Source organism: Eucyclogobius newberryi, unplaced genomic scaffold (genome assembly GCF_026437365.1).
Source record: "Eucyclogobius newberryi isolate DKJ021-1_F unplaced genomic scaffold, fEucNew1.0.hap1 SCAF_1, whole genome shotgun sequence".
NCBI classification, from domain to species: domain Eukaryota; kingdom Metazoa; phylum Chordata; class Actinopteri; order Gobiiformes; family Gobiidae; genus Eucyclogobius; species Eucyclogobius newberryi.
In genome coordinates this window covers 45,475,934-45,489,143 of record NW_027315723.1, presented here as the reverse complement: position 1 = coordinate 45,489,143, position 13,210 = coordinate 45,475,934, and the positions used below count along the sequence as shown (strand labels likewise).

General features: G+C 39.4%; 1 protein-coding gene across 2 annotated transcripts in view; it reads left to right on the top strand.

The window, feature by feature from the left end:
- The window catches only part of LOC140361230 (uncharacterized), a 39,502-nt gene that overhangs the window by 15,065 nt on the left and 11,227 nt on the right, over positions 1-13,210 (top strand). The window contains exons 4-12 of one of the 2 annotated variants that reach the window (XM_072446976.1): positions 1,348-3,465; positions 3,567-3,761; positions 3,851-3,973; positions 4,317-4,372; positions 4,533-4,547; positions 6,093-6,275; positions 7,649-7,763; positions 8,686-8,754; positions 12,047-12,354. In XM_072446976.1, the coding sequence (XP_072303077.1) occupies positions 1,348-3,465; positions 3,567-3,761; positions 3,851-3,973; positions 4,317-4,372; positions 4,533-4,547; positions 6,093-6,275; positions 7,649-7,763; positions 8,686-8,754; positions 12,047-12,354 (3,182 nt within the window). The remainder of the gene's footprint in view (positions 1-1,347; positions 3,466-3,566; positions 3,762-3,850; positions 3,974-4,316; positions 4,373-4,532; positions 4,548-6,092; positions 6,276-7,648; positions 7,764-8,685; positions 8,755-12,046; positions 12,355-13,210) is intronic. The other variant, XM_072446969.1, reaches the window with a different exon arrangement.

Here is a 13,210-nt window from a genome sequence, read left to right as displayed (position 1 = left end):
ATGGCTAAACATGACTTCGGAGTTTTTCCAAACGTCGTACTTTTACGAACTCCTCCCAGGGCGTTGGCCCTAAAAAGCTGAAATTTGGTGAAAATGCTACTGAGGAGTGGGACATCAAAAGTTATCCAAATTACATTGATACCTCTCACGGTCTCGGTGCGGCGAAGCCGCAAACTGTAGCTAGAATTTCAGAAATCTCCCATATTTAAAATTTCTGCCGTTTGCGCAGATAAAGTCCGAATTGCGTCAAATTAGAATCAGTTGTTAAACTCTTTGCCCTAAACCTACTTGAAGTGAAATAAATTCATTTGGCGCCACAGCGCCCCCTACAAATTTTATATGGAGGTTAAATGTTTAGTTTTGCGAAATTATATGAAATTTGACACACAACTCAATTTTAGCATCCCCATCAAAAAAGTCAATGAGACCCATGTCATAATTGTTATGGCGTTGCCGTAACGATGACCGAAACCTTTCATGTTATTCCAATGGGGAAATCGCCAGAACATGTTTACACTTTAGACTTTCACAAACTCCTCCCAGGGCGTCAGCCCTATTAACCTGAAATTTGGTGAGACTCATCTTCAGGACCATCAAAAGTTATCCACATTTTCATTCAAAGAGTCACGGTGTCTGTGCGGCAAAGCTGCACATTTTGCCAAGAATTCAAAATAAAATAGCTTTTTGATGGTAAAACAAAGGGGAGAAGATGTGACAGCGTCACAGATTCAGCAGTAGGCGTAATAAAAGGACAATTGGGGCGCGTTAGCGCCCCCTCCTCTTGCGGCGTGGCGGCGGCGTGGCGAGGGCCGATCATTGCCGCTTGCGGCTATATTTTCCTATTGTTATTAATATACTTGGGTGCAAAGATTAAACTAAATGAGCTTAAGTTAATTTATTGAAAACCAAATTATCCTTTTTTTGAACAACAACTTTCTGCTGTTTCAAAATTGAATATTGACCTTCACCTTCAATTATTTTAAATTTTGAATACTCAAATTCATCACAAGATAATGTAAAATAAAATGTCATCACTGGGTTGATAGGATTTTTGTTTTCTTCTAAATATATTAAAAAAATACTACATAAAATGCCATCAGGGTTGAAAACACTTTTTCCACAATAGGAAATCATTGTGTGTATCATCCAACATCAAGCTCTTCATTCCCTCATTGCAGTTCTGCACGTGGTTCCAGATGCTATGGCTCCTCCCTGTGTTGTGCTTATGGGGATTATCTGTGTGTGGACGGCCATGGCTTGAATGTATTGGCTGGCTTATGTGGATGCTGCACCGCTTTGAGCAAATTTAAGTGAACACAAGTTCTTCAAGTACTCTTCACCCCACAGCCCAATCTGAAGAGGTTCTCCAAAAGACAATCAATGAACCCGTAGAAGAAGATGAAGACCAGAAGAAGCCACCACAAAGGAAGGACAAGGAAGTGCCAAAAGATGCAGATGCATCTATTGCTGGACATTCAAGACAAGAAGAGGTGACCACAACCAAGGATGAAAACCTGGAATTGGAAGTTGGACAAATATCCATGAAGGCTGTTGAATTTTCAAACAAGGAAGCATCAGAAGGAGCTGAAGAGATCTCAAATGTTGAAGAAAGTGCAATTACTCAGAAAAACAAATATTGTGATGATGAAAGACCAGAAACATCTAGTCCGGAACCAGTAACAGAAGTTAAAGAGCAAGACGCACATCCAAAAAGCTACTTTGAAACAACCTTCAAGGAAGATTCTTCAAGCTATTACGAGTTCACTACAGAAGCTCTCACTAAGATTTCACATCTCAGCATTGCCGTTGGGTCCGCCACAGAACCAGAACAGATGTCAACGATGTTCTCAAAAGGTTTGTGTCTTTCCAAACTGGAAAACATTCACCCACCAACACCATTTGTAACAAGTCTGCCACCATCATTTCCTCCGTCTGTGTCTGTAACCCCAACTTTACCTGAAACTCCAGAAGAAGTAGCTGAAAGGTCCTTGTCTGAGAAGCGTAGTTCAATGCTTCAACAGTCTGATAGCCTGTCTGAGATGTTGGATCTTGCTGGGGCAATGCCTAGATTGTCTCTAGAGAAGAGAGAAGAGCATGTGAGGAGGAAGTCAGTTGCTGCAATACCATCACTAGAAGGAAAATCTTTTGATGAGCTTGCAACAGGTGATCAGCAGACTGTTGGCGGAGAAAGTCCTTTAGAAGCCTTGGGATATTGTATATTCAGCGAATACTCTGGTCCAATGCCTTCTCCAGCAGATTTGCCAAGTCCTGGTGAATCGTCATATCTAAGATTCCCATCAGTTGAGAGCGAGGGTGGTGAGGAGCGTGGAGTTACTGAAATTCAAAAGATCGTCCAACCAGATCCAAAAGTGGTGTCATCTAAAATACTAAAGCGACCAACATTGGAGAGGAAGGATTCGCCAGGGAAGATGTCTCTAATCCTTGAGAAAGCAGTTCCAAGTGGATTAAAACCAGATCGGCTCAAAATTCCCGCGTCTTCTTCCAAGGACTTCCGTCTCGATGGTGGTCCTCCTGGAGACATAACAATTCAACCAATCCCAGAGGTAGACATTGAGAAAGATCCTTCAAGAGAAGCATCGCCCATTCCACCTGACCACTCGTTTACTTTTAGTTCTGCCGAAACGGGATGCATGTCTCCTCATACTCCAACCACACCAAAGTCACCAAATTTAGCCCCCCAGAAAACCGAAATGACTCATCTTAAGACAGAGGATCAAAAGTATGAGGAACATAGCAAGATGGCAGAAGAATCAACCAAGACTGAAACTCCTGTTATGCAATGCACGTCGTCTCAAGAATGCAAAGAAATAGAAGATTGTCCACAAGACAAGAAGTCAGTGATTGTCCTTCATGAAACTTCCTATGTCCGAAGCCCATCCCCTGTTATTATTATACCTCAAGCATCTCAAGTAAAGGTGACAGATGAAGACGACGTTGAAATAGCTGAAGAACCTCCAGAGATAATTGAGGATACAGAAAATGTAGCATCTTCAGAGCCAAATATTGAAGAGAAGAAAGACGAAGGTACAGAAGGGCAAAAGACGGAGTCAGTTTTGCTGCTAGTTGGAGGTCAGGAGATAGAAGACGATCCCAGGTCTGGAGCAGAAGAATGGAGTCACAGTGGAATCAATAGTGATGATGGGGAACAAGCTACAGACAGCTCACATCTATCTCCTTGTTCTGATCCTGATGTGCTGCAACAACTGGAAGAAGGTAGCAAGGTTGGAGAAGAAGAAAAAGCTGAAGTTCTCGAGGAACCACAATTCACAAATGAAGGCCAAGATAAAGATCTTGTTCATGTAGCTAAAGAAGAGACATCTGCAGTCCCCCAAGACATCAAAGTAGCTGAGAACATGGAAGACATCTTTGAACAACCAACTCAAGATGAAACTGCAGTAGATGCCTCCATACTGGACACGGACAGTGGATGGTTGGACACTCAAGGTACCTATTCCTTATAATTAAAAAAAAAAAAATAGGTTTTTCTTGTCCAAAGTCCTGCGATGGAGAGCTTAGTGTTTCTGGTGTCACTTTTCCCACTGCAGATGAAGACAAAAGCATTATCTCGGAACGAATTGAAGAACTTTCAAAAGTTGAAAGTACTAGCAGTGCTCACATGGTGGAAAAACCTGGCAAGCGAACTTCTGTCAAAGTACGGGGCCCACCTTGCCACTCTGAGAGCCGAGCCAATCGCAAAGCTGCCAGTCACATTACCAAAGAAGACATTAAGAAGAAAAAAGGTTCTCAATTTGTTATATTTGAATGATATATTCTGAAATGTTATGAAGAGTTGAATGCATTGGGTTGTTGATTTTCTTTTTTCTAATAGTTGGACTAAGGAAGGCTGAACAGAATAAATTGTCAGTCCTCCGCTGTTGCTCACCATCTCGAAAGAACGTAGGCAAAGCGGGAACCCGACATCCGAGGCCCTCTGCTAGACGCAAGGCCCCAGGTGAATCATTTTCCGCAGGAACCAAAGCTGTGGATAGAGAGAGTCCTTGTATTTTAATTCAGAGTTTGTACCATGAAAATATGTTGCATTTGAATGGGCTTTCTCTATTGATGGCTCTGGGTATTTGATGCAATGTAGCTGGCAACGTCATTTGCTGCTTTGTCATGTTGTCTATACTTTTGCGTCAAACTTGGAGCTTCATAATTGTCGCTTTATTTCTGGTCACCTTTATTCTTTTGAGGATTGCTCTTGCTTTGTGTTCCAATCTTTGCAAAGCTCATTCTGAATTCCATGGGCATGTCTCCCTCTACTGGTCATGACCATAAATGTCTTACCTTCTCAGGTATGGAGAGCCATCAGCCTCTCAGTGTGGCACATCAGTCAAGGGAGAGGACAACGGTAAGTATCTACATGGAAACTCCTGGTTAAAATCCCGTGGGTTGTGTTCATAGAACTGATTATTTTTTTCCTTTTAAATTCTGCATGTCACTATATCTTTCTCTCTTTTTTTTCATTGTGCATGTCTGTCTTTCTTGCATGCTTACATTTATTTTTACAGTCTCAGAGAAAACCAGTAAGTATATTAAAAACATGTGTCAAAATCAATCAATCACAATATTTTGTCAAAAATCATACAGGACGCTATGCTACAAATAGTAGAAGTTGTACCATGACACAGAAAGATGTTTAGTTCATACGATCTGCAAACAAAACAAATCCCTACTTACAGAGTTTCTTTGTGACAGGCAAAGCATGCCGTAACAGCACATTCATAAGTACTCACAACGAGCTGCAGCCTTCACTGTTGTGTTGATTGTCCAATAGCAATACATGCTAACAGACAGCAAAATAGGCTGTAGGCCAGTGACTGGGGTTATGATTCAAATATCAGATGGGCCACAGCGCAGCAGACACCTCTCCTTCTTGTGCACTGTCCAGTGGCAGAAAGACCTGTGGCACTGTACACGGATATATTCTACTTTCATGGCATGAACCTCTTTCCGTGCCACGCTTGGACTATCCCTAAGATATGAGTCATAGTCTTTTGGAATTTACCGCATTGCAAAAAGATCAATGTTTTATGTCCATATTCATTTATTTATAATATACCGCAAACAAAAGCAGAAAAAAGAACCTCCATCATTCCAATCCTGTTAAAATGTGTAACTTGCCTCTCAGTGTTCTTGTTTGGCTGAGGTTGAAGGATGGCGGTGGGACAAACCATGTGGGCGCTCGCGAAAAGTACTTAAAAAAGTACTATGCGAGCGAAAAGTACTACAGCCAAAAGTGAAAAGACCAGCCGAAGCTTGGCGGCCCGCCATGCCAAAACCCCTCAGCGAGAACACTGCCTCTACCACACCTTTTGTGTTTCATCTCCTATTCTAACACCCTAATCCTAGCACTTTGTTTTGTCACTGTCATAGACCCTTCCAGTGTTTGAGAAATCGATAACGTAAACATCGTTAATTACTATATTACAGAGTGGGTCTACAACGGCTGGGCTATATGGTGATAAAAATCCCTGTGGTGATCGCCTAGTTTGGTCATATTGTGATACCGTGATTCACAATTGTTGCACTTCTCCTATTGGCCAGCATCTGAGTGAGATTAACAGCAGGATTTAACCTATCACTGTGAAATGTGAACTTTCTGAAGGAGTAGATTACTTTATTTACCTCTTAAAGAAAAAAGTGTAAGGATTGTGATAAGAACAATGTAATATAAATAGTTTTGCCATATTGCCCTCCCCTAGTGGCAATTAGTGCTTCAAATTAGCTTTAAAGCAAAAAGCTACATTATGTACATTTCTATTATTTAATGTTGCATCGGAAAATAAAATCATGTTTTAGGCTATACTGTGGAATATTATAGCTAAAATATTCCACAGTATGGCATAAAAACATCCTTTGGTTTTATTCAATGTGATTGCTAAAAAGTCACATCTGTGCCTTTACTGAATTAGATAGATTGTTTTTTTAATTTATAGACAAGACTAGCCACCCATCACACGTCTCACTTCTGTTGCATCTCATTGTTCACTCTTCCATGTCCTGTGCACCCACCGCCGCCCCTGCCCCTCCCCTGCATGCACCCCTGCCTGGTGGGGACCTCCATACAGAGCCCCACCCGTGCTGTCCTGCTGAAGATGGCAGTGCAGAGGCGGGCGCAGGAGCAGGCCCTCAGACCGGGTTCCGCGTGCGCCCACAAACGCAGCCCGAAGGCGGCTGGGCTAAATGAGGCCCGCCCCTCCTCTGCATGTTCCCGCCCACCCCTCACTCATACTAACCAATGGGAAGAGAAGGTAACAGAACAGAGAATTGTAGGGAAAGTAGATATAGTTGTCTATAGTGAGATATTAACCCATATTGTTATTTTGTGCCCCAACATTGTCATGTGTCTCACTACACAAACATACTGCTCTCATACTATAATTTCTACTGTAAATTGCCTTTACTATGAACCATGTGATGCCATGTTTTACGAGGAAACAATCAAGACAAGCCGAAAACAAAGCTGGCTAGCTCTAGACTATGAAAAGACAATGGACAACTCGTGTGACAAAAGCATTCAGAGGCAGGAGTTTTGGCATGCATGAATGAAACAAACACAACACCTGGTTTGGAATGAGGAATAGCGATAGGGCGATATGGACTACATTTTTTATCACAATATGAATGAGAAGATTTGCACCGTATAAGAAATTATGAAATCGACATTAAACTTAATAAATCGGTGTAAGCCCTCATTTGTTCAGGAGTGTTCCATTGTTGAAAAAAGTTTCAGTTGTCTCAAACTTGATCCACAGATTGAGAATGACTCTTGGATGAGAGTCAAAACGTCGTGTTTTTCTAAAAACAGTTTCCAGATGTCTACGACTTTTCTACATTAAACCTAATACTTCGCAAAACTGAGCTTTACCCTTGGGCAAACTAAACTTGTTAAACTAAACTATTCACTATCCAATATGCTTTATAGGCCTGCTACTGTACAAATAATATTCAATAATTATATAATAGTATTTTAAAAGCAGACTGCATGGCTTTTAAGTTGATTATGAGGTGAGGACAAAGGCCTATGGGTCAATTAATATCTTGTTCTGGCTTAATTTGCTCTATTGGGGGTTAGTTACAAATAAATAACAAGTACTGGTATTTTTCACCACATTGTATTTATTTGAATTTGGACAGTGCATATTAATCACTGTGTCAGCAACATTCAACATAAATGTGCCAGAGTTTATACAAAAGCTAAATTTCATCCCGTTTCAGACGTTTTGGCATCACATGACATTTAACCTCAAACCTAACAGACAGCAGACACATAGTATGTCCACAAATCTGAGGCATTACAGACAAAACAGATTATTAACAGTAAAAACAGGAGTCCGAAGTTGAAAGAGCCCAGAAAAAAGCTTAAGATCATCTGTGGGTGCATGAATGGTTGGTATTTTATCTCTTACAGACGTCACAACTAACCATTTATTTTGGTCTTCCTTAATAAACGGTTAGGCACACCAATAAACCAATAACATGGTTTAAAGCTTAAATAAGTACATATTATTGGCTTTTAACATTTAAATTGCAAAAGATTATGCAAAAGTCATGATATATGAATGTGGATATTTCATGTTTACTTTTATATTGTGTTGTCACATTTATGTATGAATGTTTCCAGGAGAGAACGTATCGGAGTCCAGAGAAGAAGTCATCCCTCCCCAGGCCAGCCAAGTCTCTGACGCGCCACATCCCGGCTGCAGAACAGGATGACAGCACCCCCACCAGGCCAACCTGTAAGATTACATCTACACATATCTACATAGCTTAAAATGATTTGTAATCTGAAAATTAATCTTGATTTTGATCGTTATGTATTTTAATATTTTGGACTATTTGGATGTTATTTGTCAATAAGGTAAGAAGAACGGTTTTTCAAGTTCAACTTAAAACCAGCAAGAAATATCCTGTAACAAGGAGGATTATTTTATTCATAATAGTAAAATATATACTCTCAAAAAAGGTTGACACACTGGGTATTTAGGCAATGGAGTGCCCTCTGCTGTCAGCATGTTGGAACTAACATTGAATTGATTTTTTTTTTTTTTTTTTTTTTTTTTTTTTATGAAGCCCATAGGCAGTGTAGCTGCTATGCTTGACGAGCCATGCATTTGATGTGAACACAATTTGAGTCCAGTGATAGTTTATTGGGATGAAAATAGCAATTGTTCTGTTAAATAACTATCCATTTCAAAGGTAAACAGGATTTGTGCAGCTCAGAGAAGACAGCCTCGTAAATAGAAAGTGTGAATGAGGAAATATTTTATATGTGTATGTATTTAAAAAAATATATATATCAGGAAATCAGATAATTTTGTATTAAATCTTGCACTCATGAGTATATTGTCAAAGTACAAGAAAAGGTGCAAAGCAAATATGAGACAAATATAGCCCTCAATTAAATGTGTAGATTTAACCTTTCCAACAGTTTCTCCTCCTGTGGCTCTTTTTTGACCTGGTTCAGTCCTGTGTGAGTCCTGTTTGGATTTCAGTCTACTTAAAATGTATACATTCAATTAATTTGATATATTTTAAAGTTTTTGTATGTTTGTATGTATGTATGTATGTAGTATGCAATTAATTCAATGAACATTTTTTTATTTTGTTTCAATCAAATCAACTCCTTGCCCTTGTCCTTCCCTTTTCTGCCGTATGAAGCCCTCCGCACAGACTCCAGAGGGGGCAACAGGTCCGGCAGAGGGCCTAGTGTCACAGGTAGACCTCCAAGTAGACCTCCAGGTAGACCTACAGTAGATCCTGGTAGAACCATTGCACTGCCACATTCACCATCCTGCCTTTTACTCCATATGAAAATCAGTGTTGGGTTGTTTCATAAAAGTGTGGATAATCTGTTTTAGTTAAAATGATTTACACTCAAATATTCATTTAGGTGTGGGCGATATCGACAAAAATGTATATGTAATTATTGTTTTGCATCATCAAAGCATCAGAATGTGCTAATATGTGGGCGCAAACATGAATGGGCCAACAAAAGTGCAGAAATATTAAATATTACCCTTGTGTTGGAGATTACACTAGACTTAATAGTTTTTTTAATTATAAATTATATACTTTATTTTGTATACCTCCTGAACTGTGATACTATTATTTTTTCTAAATATCTCCCAACTTGATTTGAGTAGTTTTGACTTATTAATTTACTCAATTATTAAGCTTATATGACTATTTTAGCCTATTTCAAATGCTATTCTTTACGTCAACTTAAAGATATCAGCTCCTTGCCAAGTATGATGAAAGTTGTGTTTAGATATCGGAGAACTTTCAATCAGTCTATGCCAAGACCGCAGTGGCTATAGTAGTACCTTATGCCACCACCAGAGTGAATGAATAATACACAAAAAAGGCGAGTTTTTGAGTGTCTGGAAAGTGCTGTTCAAGATAAGATAATGCATTATCATTCATTGTAAACAGAGGTGGACAGTATTGAAAAAGATGAATATCGCAATTTTTTCACATTATCCCGATAACGTTATTATCCCGATAACGTTATTATCCCGATAACGTTATTATCCCGATAACGTTATTATCCCGATAACGTTATTCAACAGAAACGTGTTAAAACATGTCTTTAATTTATTAGTTCAGCTTTAATTATTTGACTGTGAAATGTCTGTAAAATGAATGACAAAAGCTCTTTGTGTAGCTTTGTTTCTTCAAAACAACATTCACAATATTATCATTTTTTTATATATATTGCCCGCCTGTAATTGTAAGTAACTATGTCTATGTAAAAGTACTCAAAAACTGTAAATAATTATGTCCATGTAAAAGTACACAAAAACTGTAGTTAAAGTCATTTCACTTTCACAAAAAATTCTACTTGTCTGCTACAAAAATCGCCCAACACTGATTACTGTAGTGCACATAGTAGTAGCAGTAGTCTCATGTACTCCTCCCTTCACTTCATCACAATAGATCTAAATTAAATCTCCTTCCACAGGTTTCCGCTCTGCTCCCAGTATCCAGGCAACAAGCGGCTAATGGCCAATAAGATTAGCCACGGGCTCGTTTGTTCTCCATTTGACCTATGACCTTTATGTCTGCTCTGCTGTCAACATCATGCTAAATATAACATGCACATATGGCCTTTTTATTGTTACTGTATACTACTTTTTCCCATAGTTAGGGCTGCGTTGCCATGACAACATTAGATCAAAAGGAGCAAGTTAGGCGTTATTAATTACATTAGATTCAGTTAAAAAACATTAAAATTAATGAGTCTGGTTATAAAATAGTTCAATATGGTAAGGGGGATTGGATACATTTACTAGGAATACATTTCTGAGAAATGTTGCTTATTGGTATTTCATCTTCAAGCTTTTCTGATTTTATAATTTTGACTATTTGATTTGGTGGGATGATAGTTGTTGTAAATATAAATGATAGTTTTACACCAATCAAGTTGCAGTTTGTGAAACTGTAAAAATAAGCATAAAATAGAGTTTTAAAGTAGAGTTCTAAAAGAGGTCAAAAACATTTTGATGACATCACATTAGGGAGAAAAAGATCATTTACAACAAACACATTCTTTCTCACACATCAAACATTAATTCAACAAAATAATCTGTTTTATTTTTAATTTGTCAAATCATAATTTCTGTGACATTAGAGGAGATTTTGGCCCAGAGCACAACATGGTCGCTAGGTAACAGTTATGGAATTTCCTAGTGATGTCATACTTTATAATCAGAAAGTAAAATGCCAACCTAGGATATTGTTATACAATATACATTTGAAATACAATTATCTTAACTTTTGTTTTTGTTAACAACAAACTACAAATAAAACACGTACAAATAGAGAATCTTCGTTCTCTGATCATCATTTAAGAAAGATGAATTTGCTGCAGGAATAATACTGTTCCACGGTATAGCATTAAATGTATCGATAATGCATTTATTCAATCATTACAGATGTTTTGAAAGCTAAAAAAATACCCTGAAAATAATTGAATCATTCTTGTGTCCGGGCTGGCCTCTCCACAGATCTGAGCTGTAATCTAGTGGCATCACCAGCTTGTCTTCATGACGATGGACAAGTTTAATGCCATACCAATCTATGGAATATTCCAGGCAAAGAAATAACATTTCCATGGAGACAAGCAGCCACAAAGTGTCATAGTGCACCTTTAAATGTGGCTCAAAAAGTCAATGCTGAAAGGGCACGAGCAAATGAACACTTTCAGAATTATTACAATTTTACATGTAAAAGCTTCTGTATCAGATGTTCACCACTTTAAACGTGATGAACAGAACTAGTTCATGTTTTACTCTTTGCAGTGGTCCACATGTATTGCTCACTTAATTGCAGTTTTCCCAACTTTCAGAGTGGGGAAAACTGAGTGCTAGCATGCTAACAGTGCACTTTCTGCTTCACAGAGAATAAAATGCTCTTTAATCAATCCATTTAACAATGCATCATGTTTAGGGGGCATGGTCTGCCGTGGGGTAAACTCTACATTCAATAGGAAATGCACCTTTTCCCCTCTTCTAATACATATTCTGGCAATGTGTATTTTAAGCACAACTGATTAAAGTCGAGTCACAACTGAGTCTTATTGAAAGTTGTTGACATCGTGTTACCCCAGGAAACGTAAAGAGATTGTTCTGTAGATGTAAAATTACAGCAGGAATTACTAGAATTGCGGTAGCATTTAGCCCGTAGCTACTGTTCTCATTCTTGGATAACTATACACATTTGGGCAGTTTTCCTCCATGTCTTCATGTCTGTATTTGGTGCATTATAACTCCTAAAGTCTATGTTTGCTCTTGTAGTTGTTGAACAGTGGATGACAGAGCAGCTCTTCTCCAATAAAATGAATAGATTGCTTCCCCCACAGAGGTCTGTTATTGGGCGTTCCCTTGGATGTCGACTGTATCAGTTAGAAGCATACAGCACACCGTGGTTTGATTTTCACCCAATTAGCTACGTTATCAAAGTATTTGTGACGTTATTACATCTCTGTGTTATCCTCACCTCTCCTTTACCTCCGTGTTAGGCACAGACTCCAGCAGCAGGTCCCGGTCAGCCCGCAGCGGCACCTCCACGCCCACAGCTGTCACTCCGGGTACTCCCCCCAACTACTCCTGCCGCACACCAGGCTCTCGCACCCCGGGCAGCCACACTCCCAAGTCTTTCAGCGTGCTCCAGGAGAAGAAGGTGGCCGTGATCCGGACCCCGCCCAAGTCGCCTTCCTCGATCCAGAGACAGCTCAAAGTGATCAACCAGCCCCTGCCCGATGTCAAGAACGTCAAGTCCAAGATTGGCTCCACGGCCAATCTCAAGCACCAGCCCAAAGGAGGACAGGTAAGCGGACGGACACGGACGAAAGGCTCGGTGTGTTGGGTGGCGATGGACCCTTTAAAAGTTTGGAAATAAAACATTCTAAATTCAGTAATGAAGGCAAAAGTGAAGTGGAAAATAATGTGATTTCGATGGAGGAACTGGGATAAACATCGAAATATCACAAAATATGAAAGTACAAAAGTAAAACCACTCCGATACATGCATGTTTTTTAAATACTGATTTTTAGGTTTTACTGTAAAATGCACATGCACAATACATTTTCATTTTATATTACGGACAAATTATACTTTTAATATTTTCTATATTTTAAAACTAAATTGCTACACTATAAGGACTTAAAACCATTCCAACCATGATATAATCACTTAAAGGTGGTATGGCCGATTTTTTTCAGCAAATTTTTCATCATATTTCCTCGTGGCGTGGATAAATCATTAGTCCTGCCACGTATCAATCATAAAACGCACCTATCGCTCACCTGCAGCCGCGTGCGGTTCGCCCCCACGTTTCCGCGTGCCTAAGCGCATGGATCTATCATAATATAGTTCCCTCAGTGTACGGGCCAAAATGAAGACGGAGAAAGACAGTTCGAGCTGACGCAGAAGTGGACAGAAATCTACGGGAGACGAGCGATGTGATGCGCTCCGTTGCGCTAATAAACAAACGCACGTGTGTGTTGAATCAGTCCGCACGGGGGAGTGCGCATGCGCACTTCCGCCTGCGTTCTCAAATCGCCGAAAAATCGTCCATACCGCCTTTAATCATTGAAAATATGACATGGTCTACTTCAATTTTTACTTCAATTGCCTCTATTCCGGAATTTTGAACCATCCGATGACATAGCAGGGATAGTGG